Source organism: Lagopus muta, chromosome 16 (assembly GCF_023343835.1).
Source record: "Lagopus muta isolate bLagMut1 chromosome 16, bLagMut1 primary, whole genome shotgun sequence".
Classification (NCBI taxonomy): domain Eukaryota; kingdom Metazoa; phylum Chordata; class Aves; order Galliformes; family Phasianidae; genus Lagopus; species Lagopus muta.
This window is the reverse complement of record NC_064448.1, coordinates 11,669,192-11,694,107: the sequence shown is the minus strand read 5'-3', so window position 1 is coordinate 11,694,107 and position 24,916 is coordinate 11,669,192. Positions and strand designations below refer to the sequence as shown.

Below are 24,916 nucleotides of genomic sequence, written 5' to 3'. Positions count from 1 at the left end.
ATAACAGCGTAGATGATTTTGGACGTTACTGCTTTGTATGAATTTACACAGCTTGAGATTTGAATGCTTTTCTCATAGCATCAAATTCACTGCAGGTTGTCAGAATCATCTCAGTGTAGCTTCTTCCGATACTTGAAGGGAGCATGTAAACAGGAGGGAGAATGGCTGTTTATGAGGGTGGATGGTGATAGGACAAGGGGGAACGGTTTTAAAGTGAGACAGGCGAGGTTGAGGTTGGATGTTAGGAGGAAGTTTTTCATTCCGAGGGTGGTGGTGCACTGGCACAGGTTGCCCAAGGGGGCTGTGGATGCCCCATCCCTGGAGGCATTCAAGGCCAGGCTGGATGTGGCTCTGGGCAGCCTGGTCTGGTGGGTGGTGACCCTGCACACAGCAGGGGGTTGGGACTGGCTGAGCGCTGTGCTCCTTTGCAACCCAGGCCATTCTGTGATTCTTGCAGTCTTGCTGTTGTCTTCTTTCACTGACGGTTTTTTTCTGGATGCTTGTTGTCTTTTAGTTTTCGGTTCTGAAGAAATTCCTGGAGGATGGTGGAGCCATCCTGGTGATGCTCAGTGAAGGCGGCGAGTCCAGATCTGGCACAAACATTAACTTTCTGTTAGAAGAATACGGGATCGCTTTCAATAACGGTAGTGGGGCTCACTGACACCTTTTATTCTTTCATTTCCTAGGAAAGCTAAGAGCAGTTCAGTCTGTAGGCTGTGAGCTCTGCAGGTCCTGCACACAAAATCTGCCCTTGGATCTTTTCAGGATGTGCTTCTCTTGATATCTGTATGTGCTCTATAGTGTAACACTGAGGCACACCGAGGGCTTTCCACAGGCACAGCAGCTTGGTAACAATTTGGCCATCCCTGTAGCTCACCTGAAGCAGCTGTGGCACTTTCTTGGAGGAGACCAGTAACGTGCAATCCATTCGCTTGTGCACTGCCAAAGTGTAAATAAACTGTGTGCCTCAGCGTACAGGAAATATCTGTAGGCTCTTTGATGGCATTTAGCCTGGTATTCTTTGTTTTCCTTTTTTTTGCTCTCTGTTTTTTTGTGCGTCAGTGCTATTGGTCATCATCACGCTTTAGGAGATGTATTAAAAACTTTGATAAGAATCCTTTTAACTGTTTTTTTTTAATCTAAGAACATGCAGAAGACATGTGGTCGTTTTTCATAGTTTTATTTTGCAAAGATATTGCTGGTCTAAGTCTTTATGTCCAGAAGGAAGCAATAGTGAAGACTGACAGGAACTTTTCTGGGGGCCACGTGCCAGCTTTGCAGTGTTAGAAAGAAACATTCAAGGGAGCCCAGAGCTAAACTCATTTACACTGCTACGTTTAGCACACTGATCAGTTAAGGTACAGATTTCCTCTTATTTCATTTTTTTATCCAAGATGCTGTTGTACGAAATGTGTATTACAAGTACTTCCATCCAAAAGAAGCACTGATCTCTGATGGAGTTTTGAATAGGTAGGTATTTTGGCCGTGTGCATCTTCACAATTAACTCTTTTAGCCCGTAGTGTTTTCAGTAGGCTTTGCTTTCAATTTGCTGTAGGGGAATCAGTGAAGCTGCAGGAAAAACAGGGCTTGAGACAGCAGGTGAAGATGGGAGCGGGCATGGCTCACAGTAAGTGTTTTCCTTTGGGGCAGCTGGTGTGAAAAGCTTTAGCCTCACTCTCCACTGATAGCCTCCGTGGGCAGGAATTTATTGAGCTTATGTTGAGCTTTTCTAATGTGTGTATGTCAGTTAGCTTCTTGCTTCCCAAGGCTTTATCTGGAAAGAAGGCTGTTCAGTGACTCTTGATAGCAAGTAAAGAGCAGGAATAATAGATAGATTTTGAGGGGAATTATTACTTTCTTGACCAGATTTCCCCCCCCTCCACCCTCCTTCTCTCTGTATTTGAGTTTGATTGAACATGAATAGGCATGAGCTCTGGTTAGTGAGTGCTCTAGCTGTAGAGAAGAGGAACCCTGTTTCTTTCTGAAGAGAAACACCTCCTAGGAAGTAATGTCATTGTGGTGGTCTGAGTTTCTCAAACAGGGCTCTTGGCATTCCACCATCAGCGCACGGTTAAACTTGTCAGCTTAGGCAGATAGTCTGTTTTATAGATGAGACGAGCCTATGTGATGCATGCAGGCACTTAAGGAGTCTGTATTTTCTGCAGAGCTCTCACTTTTGTGTATCCGTTTGGTGCCACACTGAATGTGATGAAACCAGCAGTGGCTGTTCTGTCAACAGGATCCATCTGCTTCCCCCTCAGGAGACCTATTCTTGCGTTCTATCAGCACGAGGTACGATTCTGCATGAAGCAAGCCATGTAGTTTGAGCATTTAATGAGACTGTTACTTAGTTAATAGTGGATGAAGAAAGAGGACCATCAGCTCAGAGCTGGTAGATGTCTGTTATCTGTGCAGCTTTCTTAGTTCATTAAAAAAAAGGCAACTACGAGTAGTGGATGGGTGTAAGGAATTAGTATTGTTAGTGAACATTACCATGCTCTTTACTGTGTGTATAACTTGCTAACACTCTTGTGGGTTGGTTTTTTTTTTTGTACCTTAGGAAGGAAATTTTTCTTTATTTTTTTACTGAGGATGTCTGTCTTCATTCCCCACATTGTGTCTGAAATGCACCCCGTAAATCAAAGTCAATACAGCAGTGTGAGTGAACTTCCACGTGCACTTACTGCTTGCATTTTGTGTGCAACTGTTGGAATAAGATAGAATAAAACCCCTTCCCCCGACACAGTATGTGCACGTCAATCCAACGGACCTGTAGACTGATGTCTAATCTCACACCCACGGTAATCTTGCAATTGTTTGCATTAATGCAGAGCTGTCTTCTTGTGACATGTTTGCCAAAGTGACGTAAAGCCTCGCTGGGATCAAAGGCTTGCTGGTCAGTGTTCTCATTTCAGGAGCGTGCTTGTTTGCGTGCAGTTCCACGTGCTTCACCTCGTGGTACAGAGAAGTGTGTTTTCCTCTGAGAAATGCAGCAAATGCACTGCGCTCCAAGTGACATCCATGTAACTTCTTTGTAGCTCCCAGAGATCTTCTGCATGGGTTGGGCACTGAGATGGAAGCAGTGCCATGTCAGCCGGGTAGTTCTTCCTGCATCGTAACACTGCCGTGTGAATTCAAATAGATGGCATCATTTTTCCTGTCTAGCTTGCAGAAACTGTAGAAAAAAAGGTAGAATATGAAGCCAGAGACAGAGCTGCTTTCTCAGGCAGAGCAGAGCAATGTGCCAGAAGGAAAACAGGATCTATGGAAGCAAAGAGGAGATGCGGTAAAGAGCAGCAACCAAAATTGAAGGAGTGGAAAGTAAGAGCAGGGGATGCTGTCTGGTTACTCTGTTTGGAATCAAACCTTTAGAATTCAAGTTGAGCTTTATTTGCAAAATGTGGAGAATATCAGCAGTTTGTTAGGCAAACTGGAGCTCTGAGTATCTTCAGTGCCACTGCAGCAGTCTGTATGGCTGTGTTATGCCTTGAGCTCCACAGCTGGTGCAGGAAGCACACGTGGTGTCTGGGTCTGGTGAAAGCTTCCTGTTTCTTATGTGTGCCCTCGTGGAAGGCAGGAGGGGTAATCTGGATAGAGAAGAACACCAAAGTTGTTTCGTGGATGCCTTTTCATGCACGTTTGATTTGGCTGAAGAGAAATAAAGGAGCCTGAATCTTTTGCATTTTATATTAGAAGCAATGAAATTACCCAACTCTTCTGTTGGCTGATGTACTCACGTGCTGTGCTGACATGCATGCGTGTTGCTGTCCTTTAGGTTTCCATTTTTTGAACTTATTTTTTTGCTTCATCGATAGAAGTGTTCTTTTTGCTGCCAAAATAACATAAGTGCAGCTGTTGCTGACGAGACGGGATTTCTTGTCTTTCTAATGTTCAAAAAGATGAGTATTTTACTGAATTTCTGAGCCTGCAGAGCATGTGCTCTTAGAAAGAATGCTGCGCTCTTGTGAGCTTTCCATGTTTGAAACTGCCTTTGATGCTTATTCCAACATTTCTCATTTGTTTCAATTGCTTTGCAATTGGATGCCATTAACAATTGCCTCTAAAACTGCAACTAGGAATGTTTTTTTATATTGTGCTCTTTCTCAATAGAGCCAAGGTGGAAAGGTGGCAGCACTGGGATCTTGCCACATGTTCAGCGATCAATACTTAGATAAAGAAGAAAATGGTAAGATCCTGGTAAGTGAACAAGTGTGTGTATTTCACAGGGTTACAAAGGAATTCCAGCTGAACAGCTTCCTCTTGGCCAAGAAAGCTGTGAAAGCGATGTGGTGTGAGTCTCAGCATTGCTAACAGCTGACATCCTGGAGGCTTTGTCACAGCACAACTAACAGAAAGGAGTTTGTAACAGTGCAGCGTATTGCTTGTGCTTCAGGACTCTGACAAGCGTTTCCTACTCCTGTTCAGCACTCGTTGTTCTGAAAATTGATCAGTCGGTCTTTTGTGGTCTGTGACTTCTTAGCTTCTTGAGTGCTTGATTTTTGGTTCGTGATTAATAATAAACCTTTGTACATGTGGCTCCTGATGGGTTGTAGTGTGCTGTCCAAGGTGTAGTGCATAGTGCCCTTATTTGTAAGAAGAGGGTTTCCTGAAAGCACACATCTCACACAGGGTGTGCTTCTTGTTCTGAATGGCTGCTTCCATGAGCAAATAAAAATCCAAGGTTGTCTTTCCTCTCTAGATTTTCTTGGATTTATTGCCCACTTTACTTCTTTTTTTGCTGTACGTTATTAGATTTAATATGAATGAACTTGGGCCTTCCTGATTTTAGTAAAGTTCTCCCCTTTTCCAGGATGTGCTTTTGCAGTGGCTCACAACATCAGATGTTCGTTTAAACCAGACGGACATGGAAGACCCTGAGGTAAGAGAGATCCTTCAGAAGGCAGTAAATAACAGAGAGGTCCAGCAGTGCTGGTTTTGCCCAACCGTGATTTAGTGCAGAATAGCTGACAGCCAGATGAATGCTGTTGTTGTTACAGACCCTTTATTTTGGATAGAAGTTGAAGAATTCCTAGACAGACTGGGAGAGAAAATGGCGAATAAAAAAATACATCTATTTCAGTCTGGGGTTGGTGCTCATTCCTGAAGCTGGCTGTGAAAGACCTTTCCCAGTTTGGCTGCTGGGGATTTTTTTGCTGTTCAAACTTAACCAGTTTGTGCTTCAGCTTTGAGCCTTCAGTCGAGAGAAATGTGTGAAGCAAAGACAGATTTTGTTTATCTGGTTAAACATCAGCCTTTGTATCAATTTTAGTTGTGGTTATTATTTTTTTATATCTGCATATGCAGAGATTATTTTTTGTTTAGAAACACACATGACCAAATTGTAGACTGTGTGTACGAAAAGAAAGAGTCCTGCATGGTTGTGTTAAGCTGTCTCTTGATTTTGACAAGAAGTGACAAATTCAGATGCAGTGTCTGTGCAGCTGTGAACAGGGTGCAGCTAAGAATGGAGTCTGCAGTTTTCTGGTGTAAGCTGCACTGCAAGGGCTCGTGCCTGGTGGAGAATGGAGTAATTATTTCTGGATGGCGTTAGGAGAGGTGTAAACTGGTAAGAGACTGTAATTGGTTTGGTCTTCTTAATAATGTGTGTGCCTGTGTGTGTGTTCAGATTTCAGACTATACCTTGCTCCCAAATATAGCTGCACTGTCTGAGCAACTGCGGGTCTGCCTGCAAGGAGGAGATGAGAGCCCAAGAGACTTCACACAGCTGTTTGATACGTCCCTGTATGAGCTGGACACAACCGCCCTCCCTGCAGTTCTCAAGTCAGCAGCTCTGAACTCATTCATTTCTCCATGTGCTACGTTCTTTTGTTTTTTCTTTCTCCATTTTCTGCTTATTTTGTGCTTATTGTGACCACTTAGCAGAAGAACCTGAACTGCGTACCGCATTCTGACTATGGATATCCCAGAGCTCTTAGGGTGATAGTGTGGTCTTTGCTTGTTCTGCAGGTTTGTTTCTTTTTCTGGTTTCCCAGGTTTTCTCTTTGATAGGAATTTTGCCGTAGTTTCTGACATTCTTTTTTACTTCTTCTATCAGTTGTTGCCTCAAGGAACTGGTACTTTTTGTAGAACTGCATGCAGTGATGTTGGGTACTTTCTGGAGGGATAAGAGGAGATACTGTCTGAGAGCTGGTTGTTTTTCCATTCATGTATTATTACTTGGCATTTACTGAAGCTCTGTTTTTCTCATCTTTGCATTTCCCAGCAAATTCTCTGCCTGAAGATGTATCTGCTGCTTGGTTCCATCACTTTTCTATCGCTAGCAGCTTTGCCCCATCTAACTTATGCTACTCAGATCGTGTAAGAACATGTTGAATAATAGCAGGCTTGGCACAGATGTCATGAAACTCCACTGCTTGATGGACATCTCTTCTTACTCTGTGTTTTTTCTATTTTCCCTAGATGTGAATTGATACTGGAATGTCCCTTCTGATCCCATAGCAAATACTTTTTTAAATGGCTTTTGTTAGGAACTCTCTGAAGAACTGTTGAAATCCCCAGTCAGCTCCTTTAGAACTGGATCGCTTTTTCCTTTGTGCGTCCATCCCTTCAGAAGTTGTTTGAATAATGGAGAGCTGTGACTTCCTTCTGTTTTGTCATTCTCCATGTCCATCTATCGTTGTCTGCTCTGCCATAACTTCAGTTTGCTTGCTTTCAAAGTCAGCTATTACTCGTATGTAGTGCTCTGGGTTCCTTTCATCAATGGGCGTCCATTTTTTTTGTGCCGTTACTTTCTGCAAAATGTTGACCTTTGTGTCTTTGTGGAATATTAACTTCTATAGTCCTTAATGCACGCAAGTACAAATGGTGTTCTTTCTTTCCTCATACTTTGGGTTTTTGTTTTGTTTTGGTTTGTGCTTACTGCAGAGCTTATGAAGAGTTGAATGTGAAGCATGAACCTCTCCGACTCATTGAGCCTCAATTTGAGACTCCACTGCCTCCCTTGCAGCCAGCTGTAAGTATTCTTGCTGACACGGGACCTGGAGGGTTTTTGTTTCATATGGACACACTGTGTTGTTTCTGTGTTTCTTTCAAGAAAAAAAAGGGAGAGCAATACTGATCTTGCCACATATTTGACTCTTAAGAAGTAGCTTTTTTACACTTATGGTTTTAGTCAGCAGAACTTGAAAGTGTGGCATCTGGTATGGTACAGAAACTCTCTAAATCTCTACGAATGCCTTGCATGTATCATCACTTGTGTAGCTGCTCCTGGCCCTGTAGGGCTTTGGGTTTTTGCTTTCACTGTGAAAACAGAAAGTGGTGTTTCAGAAAATAGTGGTGTTGTGATCAATAGAATTGTACTGCTGGGGGGAGCCAGTCAGTTCCACTGTTCTCTGAGCTTCTGCATTTTCGGGGGAAGAAGAAAATAAAGTGTTGGTCTTCTACAGCAAGGGCTGGCCAAACTTTTCCTTGCAGAGATTTGGACTGGCACCAACACCGTGAGCTTCAGTGGTGTCACACTTAGTTTTCTGTCTGAGCTCTGCCACTGTGGCTTGTGCTTTGGTTTGACCACTGAAGAAATGTTACTGTGATAACTTAGAGCTAGTTTCAGGGGTCAACTGGAAGTAATATCTCTTGCAGTGCTCTTTCAAAACAGGTTCATTTAGAAATAGAGTGCTCTTTTAAGCACTTGTCAGCCCTGTTCAATGCAGAGTCCCAGTTGTGGCACATGTGGTGACTGCATGAGAAAGAAAATGCCCTCATCCAAATGAGCACAGAAATGCTTCAAGGCGAGTTGTTATGGTCTGTTTAGTACCTGGACTATCTCAGTACTAAATGGAATCACCTGGATGTCTTGGAACAAAAGAAAGAACAAACTGCAAATATAGCATCTGTAGTTGTTCTAGGAGATAATTGTGGCATTCTGGAGACTGAACTCTTGAAACATTGAGTTGTTTTTGCAAACCACACATGAGATTTTTAAAAGGATGTACGTTTGCACTCTGGGCTTTGGAGTTGCTTCTGATTTAATAAAAGGTTTATTGAAGTGCAGTCTCAAACTGTTGCCTTGGAGGTTTTTGAAGTATAAGGAAAATAATTGTCAATAAAACATGCTCTCTCAATTCTCTTCCAGGTTTTTCCACCTGTTTTCAGAGAATTGCCTCCTCCTCCTCTGGAGCTGTTTGACTTGGATGAAATATTTTCCTCTGAGAAAGCTCGTCTTGCAGAGATTACAAACCAATGTAAGCAGAGCAGACTGATTTTTCACACGTGTCTATGCAAGTTTTTGTAAGAAAATAGGTGTTGAACCTGGTCATAATCTATGGAAATGCACTTTTGTAATCCTGGGCCAAGTATGCTTAGAGTGTTGGAAGCTGGGTCATGACTTACAGCTCGACACATCGGTTAGCAGCAGCATATCTTCCTCTTCCTATCCCTGTCTTTTCCTCTTCCCAATGGGCTTTGATCTGTAAGCCTGCTGTTATTTTAGAGACTTGCTGGCCTCCCTTTCTTTTCTTCTGGGGACTGGTTTTTGAAGTCAGCCAGTCAGTTCAGTGTCTGGTACTGACCAGATGAGAACGGACTGGCTGCAGGAATACATGATGACTAGTTCTGTGAACCTGTTTGTATCCCCAGGATGCCAGAAATGAATGGAGATTGGCAGTATGTTTTTGCCCTGCTGGTCCAGATGTGTGATGCTCACCTGCCTCTTTGCTTGCGATGCTTGTTTAGGTACTGATGATGACCTGGAGTTTTATATACGAAAGTGTGGCGATATCCTAGGAGTAACAAGTAAGCTCCCAAAGGAGAAGCAGGATGCCAAACATATTCTGGAGTACGTCTTCTTCCAAGTGGTTGAATTTAAGAAACGGAATCAGGTATTTTTCATAACAGAGTTACAAGTGAATTGTTGATACTGCCAGCACTAGGATGATACGTCCTTGTAGCAGCTGCTCTTGTCACAGGGAGGAGACACAGCAGTGCGTAAAGGCACTTGATGGACAATGAAGTCGACGCCTGGTGTTTGATACAGAATACTTACAGTGGTATAGATTGCATAGTGCTCAATTTACTAAGTCTCCCATTTATTTTAATTGGGGGTACTGATAGTGTAGTTTGAGTAATTCCAGTCGTTGACATGCACAACATGTAAAAGCAGCGTGCCCTCATGGGTGCTCCTATGCTTGCTAACACGACGATGTAGATGTGAAACCTGCATTGTTACTTACAAGGAGTATTGTGTTCAAATTGACAGTGAAGAAGTACTTTACGCTTGTAGGCAGACCAGCTGTTTTTACTAACAGGTGTCTCAAATAGCTCAGTTAAGGTCCAAATCTGACACCAGTTGTACAAACGATAGTATATAATCTGTACAATGAGATGTTTTGTTCTGATTTTGTTCCTCCTTTCCTCTTCCCTAAGCAACGTGATACGGACGCAAGTGAAGCCCAGAATGGTGACTGAGACCTGGCTTTCCCCGGATGGAGAGGATCTGTTAAAAATATACTTAGCAATTTTCTTCAACCTCTGCGTTCAGTACATTGATTGAGACTGTCTGAGTATTTCACTGAATGGACGGATCGGTTACATGGAGTAGTTGGGATAACTGATGCCTTTTGAGGAAATGTTTGTATTTTCCAGGTTATTTCCTGTTTTTCTATTTCTTTATTGAAACTGCAATTTTGTTATATTTATATATATAAATATATATATATTTATATAAATCTTATGCTAAGAAAATCTAAGTTTGGTCATTTCTTGCTCTGGTATTTATTTTCTTCTGCTCAGTTTTACTGTGGGCCCTTTTGGCATACATGTAGTCCTTAACTGCACTGTGAGAAAGATCATTACTCTGGTTGGTGAACTGGAAAAAGGAAATACAGCAGTAAGTATAGGAGATGCTGAAAATATATTACTGTAGCCCCCCAAGGCAGTCTCCTTTTGGATCTCTGCAAGAATGAACCAAGGCGAGGTAGGTTTGTAACTGTAGGAGCAGAAGGTTTCTTTCCAGGGAGGGGAAGAGTTGAAATCCGACAGTGATGATGCTACAGACTGCTGCCTTGTTCAAGGTTGGAAGGACATGGCGAATGGTGTTGGGATTAAGAAGTTAAGATTTAATGGATCTCTATTAGGAAAGGCTGATACTGTGCAGGAAACTCGGGGAGGCATTAAACCAGGTATTGCACAGGAATGGAAACTCGCATGGAATTCATCATCCATGAGATATTGAAGCTCAGTGCATGGTGACAATATAGCCAAGGGTATAAGCAGTGAGAGGAACAGATCTGTCACTCTCATTAGCACTGTGTGTCAGTGTTGCTGGAGATTTTTAACAGCTCTCTGAGGTTGTCCTTTGCTATTTGAAGAGTTCTGTATTTCATCAGACACCCCGACTGTAAAACTTGATTTTTGCCCCACTCGAGCACTTTGTAAGGCCTTTGTGCACTTGTGCCTTATCTTTATCTGCCATGTTTTTTAATGTACAAGCTGCTGCTTTTCCAAAAGGCCAAACGCAAGTGTGATGGGACTTTTTATGCTGTGAAAGCCTTGCATAAGAAAACCATCCTAAAGAAAAAGGAGGTATGTCTGCTCTCCTCGGCCATGCATGCACACACAGTGGTGATTGGTATCTAAGCAATCCTGGAAATGCAATTGAACCATCTGGTGGCTGAAGCGAGTGTTCACATCAACAATGCACGCAGTAAGCATGGATTTATCTGTGGGATGAAGCAAAGTTAGAGAGGGGGGGAGTACTTTCATCTTTGGGGCTGGATATGATCCGTAGGGTTCTCGGATTCCTCATGGATTCAGAACAACAGGGAGTCTGTAGAGCAGGCTGTCCTGGACAGCTGTCTCCTTTCCTGCTTTTTTACAGCAAAACCACATCATGGCAGAACGCAACGTGCTTCTGAAAAATGTCAAGCACCCCTTCCTTGTGGGCCTCCACTACTCCTTCCAGACCTCGGAGAAGCTTTACTTTGTGCTTGATTATGTAAATGGAGGAGAGGTGAGTACCAACTTTCAATCTCCTGTTTAGTTCTGCCCAGCCATTCTGTTTTATTGCCTGCAACTTTCTTGTCAGGAGGTAACGATGTTGAAGCGTAACATTACTTTGTTGGAAAGAACAGCTAGGAGGGGCTGGCAAGCATCTCCCTTCTAAGTGAAAATATTGCTGAGGATGACCTATGCCAGCTGGTTATCAAGACAAGTAGGCGGAGAAAAAAGTTAGGGACGCTTTAAAATGCCATGGAGAGCATGAGAAATTCCAGTGTTGGTGAACTTCATGGAAAACTCACTCGTGCCAGCTCTCAGTCCCAGCCTAGAGCTGATGTGATGCTCCTGCAGTATGTCAGGCTTCTTTTTCTGAACTGTAACAGCTGCTCTCTCTACAGCTGTGCCTCTCAGTGCTACCTGAAACAGGCTGGGAGGTGCTATTAACACCGATGTCTTGTTTACACAGAGTTCTGACTCGCATGGGATTTTTAGGTTAGCACTGTTTTGGGACCATACTATATGTACACCTAGAACTGGCTCAGGAGCTAGAGCTAGCAAGGAAGCTTAACTAGATCAGCCAGTCTAATAGCCAGGTTTGGGGCAATGGCTTCTTAGGTGCAGGACTGATATGAGGAAGACAAATGGAACAGTTCCTGGGAAGGTGCTTAGATAGTGAAATAAGGCTTCTTGGTTTGGGCTTATTTGGTGCTGTCTGTGTGCCTCTTGCTGTAAATCAGCTTTCCCTTGAGTAGCTGGCTCGTGGGCCAGAAGATAACTTTCTGCTTTCAGAGTGGCCATAAATGCTCTTGTCTCTGTCTCAGCTCTTCTTCCACTTGCAAAGAGAGCGTTGTTTCCGTGAGCCCCGTGCAAGATTCTATGCTGCAGAGGTTGCTAGTGCAATTGGTTACCTGCATTCCTTAAACATCATCTATAGGTAAGGTACACGTCCATGCTGGGGAGAGCAGGGGCAATGGATCCACCAGCCAGCTGGGTGCAGGGCTGGGGAGGGAAAGGAGGTTTTTAGGTCTGTGTGAAGCATCGTGGCATTCAGCAGCGTGAGGGACCTGCTGGGCAATAAACACCCCCAGCCCAGCAGTGGGGACAAGACTCTAGTTGCATACAAAGATTTAGGAGAAACCTTACTAAGGAAATCAAAATTTCTGTGACAAATCATGCACAGTGAAATGAAAATTAATATCTGACCCTGCATGAGAGCAGTTCTACATTAATATGTAAATTCTAATGCCCAAGAGCAATGGGAGTTTGCACTTTGCAAAGGTCTTGGTGCGTTGGCTTATGAAGTCTTGTTGGCTCCTCCTTTCACCTGATGCTGTTGCTGTTTAGGCCAGATATTTAGAAAATCCTGATCTGCTCAAAAAGTTTTTTGCCTTGCAGGGATTTAAAACCTGAGAACATCCTCCTGGATTGCCAGGTATATGCACCTCTTGTGCTGCCTTTTCAAAGCATTGGCATCATAACCAGAGAGCTATAGTTTGACAAGCCGTGGCTCATTCCATCGCATGGATTTTTGCATCTATGTACCACTAAGTTTCTGTCCAGGTCTTGCAAGAGGGAGCAAGCACACGCTCTGCAGAACTCCGCATACAAAACACTCTGCTTGGTCCCAAGAGCTGGGACCTGGCTTGAGGGGAGGGACTTGAGTGCTAAGAGTAAGTCACTGCTACTCTGGTGGTGACACTATGCCACCTGGCTTTGGGCTAAGGCAGTGCTGAGGCACAGAAGTGTTGGATGTCATCACAGTGGTGCAGCTGTAGTGAAACTTTAGAGAATGTCTGTACTTATTTATTTTCTCCATGGACTTCCTACTTGCATGATAGGACGCCCAGAAGGTGAGGGAAAGGACAACAAGTGACCAGTGGGACAGTAAAACATAGATTGGGTTAAATGTGGTGGCCAATGCTTGGCAATCCTGCTGTTTCTCATGAGAGAGTGGGCCAGGCTGAAATTCTTTTTGTCAGGGACATGTGGTGTTGACAGATTTTGGACTCTGCAAGGAAGGAATGGAGGAAGAAGAGACTACCTCTACATTCTGCGGCACTCCTGAGGTATGGCCCGTGTTGGAGCTCTGCTATGAGCTGAGGGGGAGAGCCTCGTTGATACAGGGAGCCTGATAACATGGAAATGATGATATGTGAGAGCAGCCTTGATGTGCTGCTTGTCCTGCAGGCCACATGAATGCTTAGCTGTTGCACCTGGGCTCTGAGTAGTTTCATTGCTTTGGATAGACCTACTGGGTACGGAAACTGCAACCACCTCAAAATGACAAGAGTCTGTTAGAAGTGTAATACGTCAGTGTGGGGCAGGTTTGCTGGTTTTCTTGGTGGGTGGCCAATCCCTGTACAAACTGTTTCTAGGAAGAAAGCACTCTGTAGCCCAGGAAAGCGATTTTTTTTTCTGTGGGGAGTTGGGTGCTGGTGGGTGTCTCTGGCAAATGGAGAATCCTTGTAAGCCTATTTGAAGATGCCGCTGTGTTCTTCCGAATGGATTTGCTGGACTTGAACTGCAGCCAGGTTTGTATACTTACAAAGGTGAACCCCTTCCTGTATGAGTGGGCTACAGTATCTACTTCTGACTCTTCCAGTACTTAGCTCCTGAGGTGCTAAAGAAGCAGCCGTATGACAGGACAGTAGACTGGTGGTGCCTTGGAGCTGTCCTCTATGAGATGCTTTTTGGACTGGTAAGTTTAGAAGATATTTTATTTAGTGGAGAACTCATTTTCCAAATGTGTGAAGTGATGTCAACCTCATGTTCCTATGGCACTTGGTATGGGCGACTGAGGCAGGTAACTGAATGCGGGATTCAATCATGCCCTTAACCATTTGACCAGAGTTCAGGTTGCCCTTAACTTCTCACTGTGGGACACATCTTGGCCAATGATGTGTGGTTCCTTACCATAGCTTATACTTGACAGGCTGCTTCTCTTCTCTTTCAGATCAGCCTCCCTTTTATAGCCGGGATGTGTCTCAAATGTATGACAACATTCTCCACAAGCAACTCCAGATCCAAGGAAGCAAGACTGTGGCAGCCTGTGATATCCTCCATGGACTTCTCCACAAGGACCAGAAGAGGAGGCTGGGTGCCAATCTTACCAGAGGCTGGTGCATGATAGGGGATATGATAAATCCACTCGATGCATATGTTTCAAGCCACCCGGTTGTTGCCTCCACCACGGTGAGCACATAATGCTTACCATTGCGAGATCGTGGCAAGGTGATATAATCAACCTGCCATGCCTCCCCATATTTGTACTTTTGCCATCGCCCTTCCTCCCAGAGAGGTCTCATCCTCTTAGCTTGTTTAATTGTGGCGCATGTATCACAGTCATGAATGATTTGTACAATGGCATCCATAGTTAAGTCCACCCCTCGGTCTCTGGCCCATTTGTATGTTGCGTCTCTCCCTTGATGACCTGAGGTCTCATGGGCCCACCGAGCTAAAAATAACTCACCCTTGTTCTGCCAGTCCAGGTCTATTTGAGCCACCTCAATTCTGGCAGCTCGGTCTACCTGATGGTTATTTCGCTGATCTTCTGTAGCTCTACTCTTGGGCACATGAGCATCTACATGACGCACCTTTATAACCATATTTTTTTGTTCGGGTAGCAATATCTTTCCATAGGTCAGCAGCCCAAATAGGCTTGCCCTTTCTTTGCCAATTATTTTGCTCCCACTGCTGTAACCACCCCCATAAGGCATTTGCTACCATCCATGAGTCAGTGTAAAGATAGAGCATTGGCCACCTCTCCCGCTCAGCGACATCTAAGGCCAGTTGGACAGCCTTTACCTCTACAAATTGGCTCGATTCTCCTTTCCCTTCGGTGGCCTCTGCAACTTGTCGTGTGGGGCTCCACACAGCAGCTTTCCATCTGCGATGCTTCCCCACAATACGACACCATCCATCTGTGAACAGGGCATATTTCTTTTCATTCTCTGGTAGTTCATTGTATGGTGGGGCTTCTTTAGCACGTGATACTTCTTCTGCTGGTGGTGTTCCAAACTTTTTACCTTCAGGCCAGTCCATGATGACTTCTAGGATTCCTGGACGGCTGAGGTTCCCCATCCGTGCTCGTTGTGTAATCAACGCAACCCACTTACTCCAAGTGGCATCAGTAGCATGATGGGTGGAAGGAACCTTTCCCTTGAACATCCAGTTCAACACTGGCAGTCGAGGTGCCAGAAGGAGCTGTGTTTCAGTACCGACTACTTTGGAAGCAGCCCGAACCCCCTCATAAGCAGCTAAGATCTCCTTTTCAGTTGGAGTGTAGCCCTCCTCCGACCCCCTGTAGGCTCGACTCCAGAATCCCAAGGGTCGGCCTCGGGTCTCTCCTGAGGCTCTTTGCCACAAACTCCAAGTGGGGCCTTTCTCTCCAGCAGCAGTGTAGAGGATGTTCTTCACATCCTGTTCCATCCGTACTGGCCCCAGGGCCACAGCACGGGCTATCTCTTGTTTAATCTGCTCAAAAGCCTGCTGCTGCTCAGGACCCCACACAAAATCATTCTTCTTCCATGTCACCTGATCAAGTGGGCTTACAAGGAGGCTGTAGTTTGGAACATGCATTCTCCAAAAACCCACTACGCCCAGAAACGATTGTGTCTCTTTCTTCTTAGTGGGGGGAGACATGGCAGTGATTTTGTCGATCACATCTGTCGGGATGTGACGACGGCCATCTTGCCACTTTATGCCTAGGAACTGAATTTCCTGGGCAGGTCCTTTCACTTTGCTTCGCTTAATAGCAAAACCAGCACGGAGAAGGATCTGGATTATTTGCTCTCCTTTCTCAAAAACTTCCTTTGCTGTGTTGCCCCACACAATGATGTCATCAATGTACTGTAAGTGCTCAGGAGCACCTCCCTGTTCCAGTGCAGCTTGGATCAACCCATGACAAATAGTTGGACTATGTTTCCACCCCTGGGGCAAACGGTTCCAGGTATACTGAATGCCCCTCCATGTGAAAGCAAACTGTGGCCTACATTCTTTGGCCAAAGGAATGGAGAAAAAGGCGTTAGCAGTGTCAATGGTGGCATACCACTTAGCTGCTTTTGACTCCAGTTCGTATTGGAGTTCTAACATGTCTGGCACAGCAGCACTCAATGAGGGTGTGACTTCATTCAGGCCACGGTAGTCCACCGTCAGCCTCCATTCTCCACTGGCTTTACGCACTGGCCATATGGGGCTGTTAAAGGGCGAGTGAGTTTTGTTGATCACTCCCTGATTCTCTAATTGATGAATTAACTTCTGAATGGGGAGCAAGGAATCCCTGTTGGTGCGATACTGCCGTCTGCGCACTGTTTTTGTAGCTATCGGTACCTGTTGCTCTTCCACTCGTAGCAACCCCACAACAGACGGATCTTCTGATAGGCCAGGCAGAACAGACAACTGCTTAACACCTTCTGTGTCTACAGCAGCTATTCCAAAGGCCCATCGATACCCTTTGGGATCCTTAAAATATCCCCTTCTGAGGTAATCGATACCAAGTATACATGGAGCCCCTGGGCCAGTCACAATAGGGTGCTTTTGCCAGTCTTTACCAGTGAGGCTGATTTCGGCCTCCAACATAGTCAGTTCTTGGGAACCTCCTGTCACCCCATGAATATAAATTGATTTTGTCCCTTGGTGACTCGAGGGCATTAGGGTGCACTGTGCACCAGTATCCACCAGGGCCTTATATTTCTGTGGTTCTGATGTACCAGGCCATCTAATCCACACAGTCCAATAAACTCTATTATCCCTTTCCCCCCCCCTGGCTGTGGGCAGGGCCCCTCTGTTACCTCTGTTGTCTGCAGCAACTGGAGCAATCACCTTTCTGGAGAAGTTCACCTTGGTGGTTGATTTGTCTTGTAACTCTTTTACCCTTGCTTGAAGTGCAGGAGTAGGTTGCTTATGCCACTTCTTCATATCCTCTCCATGGTCGCGTAGGTAATGCCACAAGGCAAAACGTGACGTGGTCTTACTGTTGTCACTTGTTCGAGCAGGAGGACGTCTTCTTTTGATAGCTGAGACGTTGGATGACACTGACTGGGAGGAAATCAAGTTGGCTAGCCCCTCAAGTAGGCTGTTTTGGGAATTCTGTTCCTCGTTGGATGTATCTGTTACCACCATGTATTCATCGGCATCAGGCATAATTGATAGTTTATCTATTATATCTTCTTGTTTGTTCTCCATTCTGTCCAGCTTTTCAGCTACTTTTTCAATGGCTGAAACACAAGCTCGTAGAGGGCTTAAATGTAACTCGAAGTCTTGAAGCTTATTAACCAACTCATTTATAAGGGGTCTTCTTTCCCCTCTGCCATACGTAGCTGCAAATGTACTGGCGTACCTTTCTGGTGCAGTCTTTGTGAATGTACGCCACATATTTGGTGTACACCTGGCTCTCTCAGGATCATGCTCTTGGTCTGGCTCATCGGGAATGAAATCGGGGCTATGTAGTGTTTCCACCACAGCACATTCTCTCAAATAACGGATGCCTTCTTCCAATCAGCCCATTTGTATTTGGTCTCCAAGCTTCCATTCACTTTTCCAGTGTCTGTGTTCGATGAACCAGATGTTGTGAATTCCACTCCACTTGCAGATTTTGTCTTCACATCCAGTTTCACCAGCCCAAACCCATATCCTTTGTTGAAGATATCTCTGGCAGATTTGCCAAGGTCTGCATATGATGGAGGAATCGCCATTGGAGCTGGCTAGCGCGGGAGGGCGGCGGGGCCGGGCGGAGCGGGGCCGGGGGCGCGGGCGGGTCTCGCCGTGAGGAGGCCGCGCTGCTGCGGCCGCTGGCACTGGAGGGCGAAGTGTGGGCGATGTGTGGTTCCTTACCATAGCTTATACTTGACAGGCTGCTTCTCTTCTCTTTCAAATCAGCCTCCCTTTTATAGCCGGGATGTGTCTCAAATGTATGACAACATTCTCCACAAGCAACTCCAGATCCAAGGAAGCAAGACTGTGGCAGCCTGTGATATCCTCCATGGACTTCTCCACAAGGACCAGAAGAGGAGGCTGGGTGCCAAAACAGACTTTGTAGGTGGCCTCTCTTATGATTAGGAGGGAGGATGGATAAGAAGGCTTCCTACGACGAGCTTTATATATGTTTATGGTAACAGCACTGCCTTGGGAAAGGCTTTCCATGTAGGTAGGTCTTTCCAGTTCCCTAAAAGAGGTAGATGGGGTTGACTCATTCCTGAAGGGAAATGCTATGATTCAAGATGTGGTGGCAAGCTAGAATACCTGCAATGGTGTCATCTCATCCCTTCAAGGTATTACAGGACTATGACCCTCGTGGATTAAAGACTTACTACATGTCCACGTAGGGTTCATGTGGCAGCTCCAAGTCTTGTTTCAATGACTTACAGCCATGAAACTAGCTGGCAGGTGCTGAGAGAGAAGCGTTAGCAGGCAACTGACATCTCCTCCCCCTTTCCATGCAGCTTGAGATAAAGAACCACGTATTCTTCAGCCCAATAAACTGGGATGACTTGTGCCACAAGAGGATTACCCCTCTGTATGGGAACTGCTGAGTCACGGCCTGAACCTCTGATTGATCACCTGAGGTGAGCCATGAGTCAGCCAGAGGAGCACAGCTGAAGGTCCAGGAAGTCCACCCCTCCTGGACCTATTGAAGAGCTGGCTACCAGAGGGGAAGGATCTCTTCTGGAGATCCCCTCTTTTGGTATCTTCTAGTGAGCTCAACCCAAGGGTAAGCTCTTCCACTTATTCTCTTTTGTGATCCTTGTTTGCTTTGCCTTACTCTTTTGATTATATTGCGATTATAACATCTTGATATCTATTGATTATACACAATTGTATTGTGATTATAACATCTTGATTATACACTTGGCGAGCCAGGCAGGCTGAATATACTGAAATTAACATCATGTCTTTCCTGTGGAATTTCTATAAATGGGTCAAGGGGGAGAACAATACTCCCCTAGAGAAAATGATTCCAGGGCAGATCCCAGGATTTGAGGGATCGCCCTATTACGAGTTAGCTGCCATCATTGAAAAATGGGGTCCCTTACGCGTTATGGGCAATCTCTCCCCATATCGCATGGCGGACTATTTTCAAGGACTTGGCAAGGATGTCCTCACTACCAAAGAAAGACAACTGGCTGCCTCCATGGCGGCATGGCCACTATTAACCGCTTTAAATCATGCGGACTTAAGAAATAATACTTTAGAAACTGAAAATCAGCTTTTGAAAGACCGCATTGAAAAGCTGGAGCACGAACTTGGCGTTTTAACGGGGAAGAAGCCAATTCTACATCTTCCTGTAAGCCAAATTCGTAATATTTCAATAAATGATGACCAGGCTCCTGAATCAACAGACTTTGTTGATCAGGACAACAAGAAATCCAAATCAGACCTTGAATGTCCAATTCTAACTGATCCACTGGAAGTCCGTCCTGTGGTAACCCAAAAAACAAAAAAAGTACAGGACAGACCGGCAGGGGTGCCGCCTGATCAATGGCCCCCTGCCCAGACTCATTTACATGTGACAGCTCGGCCATACACGGCAACAGAATTAATGGACTTAGTACAACGATTTCTGCAGAAGCCTAGAGAAAGTGTGCCGGCTTGGTTATTGAGATTGTGGGATTCTGGGGCAGAAAGTGTCTTGGTGAATGGCCCAGAAATAGCTAAGTTGGCCACCATGACTGTCCATCCTGCTCTCAGGCAGAGGTTATACGTAGGCAATCAATATCGTGATGAAAACTATTCCATACTAGAATGGTTAATGGCGGCCTGCCGTATGGTATGGCCGAATAAATCAGACATACCGTTACATACAGGTATGTGGTCCTCCATGGAGGACCTTCAAAACTATATCCGTGAACTGGGTGTAAGAGAGGCCATCTATGAAGATACATTTGATGGCCCTGATATGGTTAAATTTTCAGCAGGGATGAGAGATTTAATTCTACAGCAAGCTCCCTCCCATCTGTACGGCACCCTAGTTTCCATATTAAATCCCCTTGTAGCATCAGAAGCCGTAGTCCAGCAGGCTGCCCAGTTAGTTGCCGACTTGGGAGAAACAGAACGCTTGCGGACTAGGCGCAATATTCGGTTTTTGGAGGAAGCAGAGGTCCTGCCGGTAAATAAAACCAGAATGCCGGCTACTCGAGCTCCTCCATCGGGACCCATAAGGGTATCCCGAAAACAAATGTTTAATGATTTAATTCGGGCTGGGGTCCAATTTGCTAAGATCGACCGCCAGCCCAACCACGTCCTTCTCCAGCTCTGGAGACAACTAAAGGACAATCAAAAATTCCAGAGCTACCCTAAGAAATCAAGGGTAAGAGCTATAGAAAGGGTTCCAACAACAACATGGAACCTAGAAGATTTTATTATTCCAAACAGGAAAAAGAAGCCACCTCAGGTGTCTCGGGCCACAATGCCTGAGCCGTCAGAAGCAAAAGAACTGGCCCTAGCACAATTCATGCAGTGACAAGGGATGTTAGTCCCCGTAGGGCCTCCAGACGGGACCGGAGGCCCTATGTAGAATTAACGATTTATTGGTCCCGAAAAAATATTCAGAGAGTTATGGCACTAGTAGATACTGGAGCAGAAACATCAATTATCTATGGAGATCCGGGAAAATGGTTAAAATTGGGGGTTGGGCGTCTCCCACCCCGGGAGTACAAGGTGTCTATTGCCCCAGTCCAAGAATACATCCTGGGCATAGACATTCTATGGGGTCTGGCTCTCCAAACAACTGTGGGAGAGTTCAGACTTCGACAAAGATGTATCAGTATCTGGCGGTGCAGGCAGTATTAAGAGGCCCTGCGAAACATGAGCCTGTTTGCCTGCCGAAACCGCGCCGGATTACTAATGTTAGACAGTATAGACTCCCGGGTGGGCAAGATGAAATATCGAGAACGGTGCAGGAATTAGAAAAAGTGGGCATTATAAGACCTGCACACAGCCCGTATAACTCCCCCATATGGCCGGTGCGAAAGTCGGATGGCACATGGAGGATGACGGTAGATTACAGAGAATTAAATAAGGTCACGCCGCCTATTCATGCGGCCATACCCAATATTGCCTCCCTAATGGACACATTGAGTAGGGAGATAAAAACCTATCATTGTGTCCTAGATCTAGCAAATGCATTCTTCAGTATCCCAATTGCTGAGGAATCGCAAGATCAGTTTGCGTTTACGTGGGGAGGCAGGCAAACAGGCTCATGTTTCGCATGGCCTCTTAGGGCCTCTCTTTCAGGTCCTGCCACAGGGGTACGTGCATTCACCAACGTATTGTAAAGACATTGAGATTTTGGAAAGGGTCCAGAGGAGGGCGACTAAGATGATCAGGGGGCTGGAGCACCTCCCCTATGAGGACAGGCTGAGGGAGTTGGGCTTGTTCAGCCTGGAGAAGAGAAGGCTGCGGGGTGACCTCATTGCAGCCTATCAGTACCTGAAGGGAACCTACACCCAGGAGGGGAGTAAACTCTTCAAAAGGGCTGACAACAGCAGGACTAGGGGAAATGGTTTTAAGTTGAAGGAGGGAAGATTTAGGTTAGATGTTAGGGGGAAGTTCTTTACTAGGAGAGTGGTTAGGCCCTGGAACGGGCTGCCCAGGGAGGTTGTGGATGCCCCGTCCTTGGACGTGTTCAAGGCCAGGTTGGACGGGGTCCTGGGCAACCTGATCTGAATGTGTATGTTTGGTGGCCCTGCTAGGCAGGGGGGTTGGAACTACATGATCCTTGGGGTCCCTTCCAACCCGGGTGATTCTGTGATTCTGTGATTCTGTGATTGTCACAATCTAGTGGCGCGTGACCTGGCTGACTGGAGAAAACCTGATGATGTTAACCTATATTATTATATTGATGATCTCCTGTTGACATCCGACTCACTGGAGGCAGTAGGACAGGCAGCAGATTCATTAACTGCCTATTTACAACAAAGGGGATGGGCTATAAATCCCCAAAAGGTGCAAGGTCCAGGCCTGTCCGTCAAATTCCTGGGGGTGGTTTGGTCAGGAAAGACCAAAGTGCTACCCAGTGCTGTTATAGATAAGGTTCAGGCATTCCCAGTCCCTACAACATCAAAGCAGCTGCAAGAGTTTCTAGGTATATTGGGTTATTGGCGTTCCTTTATACCTCACCTAGCGCAGCTGCTAAGGCCACTATACAGACTCACAAAAAAGGGGCAGCTATGGGACTGGGGGAAAACCGAACAGGATGCTTTCCAACAAGCAAAACTGGCAGTTAAACAAGCTCAGGCATTGGGTATACTCGATCCTACCCTCCCAGCCGAGTTGGACGTTCATGTTACTCAAGACGGCTTCGGTTGGGGCCTGTGGCAATGCCAGAGTTCTGTTCGGACCCCCATTGGTTTCTGGTCTCAGGTTTGGCACAGAGCAGAAGAAAGATACAGTATGATTGAAAAACAGTTATTGGCTGCCTATTCGGCATTACAGGCAGTAGAGCCAATAACTCAAACAGCTGCAGTTATAGTCAAGACCACTCTGCCAATTCAGGGGTGGGTGAAGGATCTGACCCACCTTCCTAAGACAGGGGTGGCCCAAGCACAAACAGTGGCACGATGGGTCGCCTATCTCAGCCAAAGGAGCAGTCTGTCTTCATCCCCCTTGAAAGAAGAACTCCAGAAGATCCTAGGCCCAGTTACGTATCACAGTGATGCACCAAAAGAAATACTGGTCGCTCCACCAGAGAAGAGTCCCGTTCAGGAGGGAAAATATCCTATCCCTGAAGATGCCTGGTACACAGATGGGTCCAGCAAGGGCAACCCGAGCAAGTGGAGAGCAATAGCATACCATCCTTCCACCGAGACAATCTGGTTCGATGAGGGGGATGGTCAGAGCAGCCAATGGGCAGAACTGCGAGCCGTGTGGATGGTTATAACCAAGGAACCCGGTGATGGTATCCTGAACATCTGCACAGATAGTTGGGCTGTGTACCGGGGGCTCACTCTTTGGATTGCACAGTGGGCCACCCAGGAACGGACTATCCACGCCCGACCGATCTGGGGCAAAGACATGTGGTTAGATATATGGAATACGGTCAAACACAGGACTGTACGTGTCTACCATGTTTCTGGTCATCAGCCCCTACAGTCACCGGGAAACGATGAAGCCGACACATTGGCCCGAGTTCGATGGATTGAGAATTCACCATCTGAGAACATCGCCCGCTGGTTACATCAGAAGCTACGGCATGCTGGACAAAAGACAATGTGGGCAGCTGCTAAAGCATGGGGACTGCCCATACAACTATCTGATATCGTCCAGGCATGCCAGGATTGCGACGCTTGCTCCAAGATGAGACCGAGATCGTTGCCCGAAACAACAGCCCATCTTGCTAGGGGACACAATCCTCTCCAGCGATGGCAGGTCGATTACATCGGGCCCCTTCCTCGTTCCGAAGGGGCAAGATATGCCCTGACCTGTGTCGACACTGCAAGTGGGCTACTGCAGGCCTATCCAGTACCGAAAGCAAACCAGGCATATACCATCAAGGCACTCACTAAACTGATGTCTGCCTATGGGACACCTCAAGTCATCGAGAGTGACCAAGGGACTCATTTTACTGGTGCAACGATACAGCGCTGGGCAGAAGAAAATAACATCGAATGGCGATTCCACCTGCCATATAATCCAACGGGGGCAGGCCTCATCGAACGTTATAATGGTATTCTTAAGGCTGCCCTGAAGACAGACTCCCAGTCCTTGCAGGGGTGGACAAAAAGACTGTATGAAACCCTGCGGGACCTGAATGAAAGACCTCGAGATGGCAGACCCAGTGCCCTGAGAATGTTGCAGACGACATGGGCCACCGCGCTTAGGATCCAAATTACGAGCACTGATCATCAGGTAAGACCCCAGATTGGTAATGAAAATAATCTTCTGCTCCCTGCCCCTGAAAACTTAGAGCCAGGTACCCATAAAATAAAATGGCCCTGGAAGGTGCAGGTAGGACCCAAGTGGTGTGGCCTACTTGCACCTTGGGGGAGACTATTGGAGGTGGGAGGCTCAGTAGTCCCTCCAGTAATAGGTACATGGCCTACTGATATTGTGGTCAACACTCCGATCTTTATTGCTAAAGGGACCCCCATCATGTCCCTATGGCAGATCAGGACACCTCCTTTGGTGCCTGATATCGTTATGCAGCCACAGATATCCAGCCAAAAGGTGTGGTACAGGCGGCCAGGACATGCCCCAGTACAAGCGGAAGTGTTGACCCAAGACAGAAATACGGCCTGTATCTTGCCCTGGAGAGCAGACCTTCCCCTCCTGGTACCTGTAAAACATCTGTATGACTCCCCGTGAGTCTGTGAGCCTTCAGGACCACCGGAAGGAACAAAATGCCATCAAGCGTTCCAGTGTTGCTGTCAGATCACGTACAACACCCGGTGATGGTCTGCATGGGACTGATGGAACATAGAACGGACCTGCACCTCAGGACCTCATGCCTCCAGGCACATCATCGAGCACTGGCCCATAGAAGAATATAGACATCCACTAATCATCACATGTCTTGAACTGTACCAACATACGTCGTGATAAAATTGTATAAGCGTCGCGATATACCGGATCTCTGTATTAGGGAAAGCTTACCCTTTTGTTAACCTGATCATTGGTTCACGCCGTGAAGGGGTGGAGTGTATGGGAACTGCTGAGTCACGGCCTGAACCTCTGATTGATCACCTGAGGTGAGCCATGAGTCAGCCAGAGGAGCACAGCTGAAGGTCCAGGAAGTCCACCCCTCCTGGACCTATTTAAGAGCTGGCTACCAGAGGGGAAGGATCTCTTCTGGAGATCCCCTCTTTTGGTATCTTCTAGTGAGCTCAACCCAAGGGTAAGCTCTTCCACTTATTCTCTTTTGTGATCCTTGTTTGCTTTGCCTTACTCTTTTGATTATATTGCGATTATAACATCTTGATATCTATTGATTATACACAATTATATTGTGATTACAACATCTTGGTTATA

The 24,916-nt window shown here is 46.0% G+C and overlaps 2 protein-coding genes across 11 annotated transcripts in view; both read left to right on the top strand.

Annotated features, from left to right (window-relative positions):
* Positions 1-24,916, top strand: part of IFT52 (intraflagellar transport 52) — a 140,741-nt gene that overhangs the window by 933 nt on the left and 114,892 nt on the right. For 2 of the 10 annotated variants that reach the window (XM_048963176.1, XM_048963170.1), the window contains exons 3-4: positions 515-644; positions 1,395-1,470. The exons of 3 other annotated variants lie outside the window; for them this stretch is intronic. In XM_048963176.1, the coding sequence (XP_048819133.1) occupies positions 515-644; positions 1,395-1,470 (206 nt within the window). Of the gene's footprint in view, positions 1-514; positions 645-1,394; positions 1,471-1,556; positions 1,629-2,166; positions 2,294-3,166; positions 3,323-4,111; positions 4,199-4,811; positions 4,881-5,627; positions 5,783-6,886; positions 6,975-8,093; positions 8,203-8,692; positions 8,839-9,382; positions 9,681-24,916 lie in introns of those variants that run through there. 5 more of the 10 variants (XM_048963178.1, XM_048963131.1, XM_048963164.1 and 2 more) reach the window with 5 other exon arrangements.
* On the top strand, positions 9,746-18,483 carry LOC125701477 (serine/threonine-protein kinase Sgk2-like). The gene is made up of 8 exons (XM_048963572.1): positions 9,746-10,540; positions 10,836-10,967; positions 11,776-11,888; positions 12,350-12,386; positions 12,934-13,020; positions 13,557-13,652; positions 17,831-17,986; positions 18,394-18,483. The coding sequence occupies exons 1-8, from the start codon at positions 10,439-10,441 to the stop codon at positions 18,481-18,483; spliced, it is 813 nt and encodes a 270-aa protein (XP_048819529.1). The 5' UTR covers positions 9,746-10,438.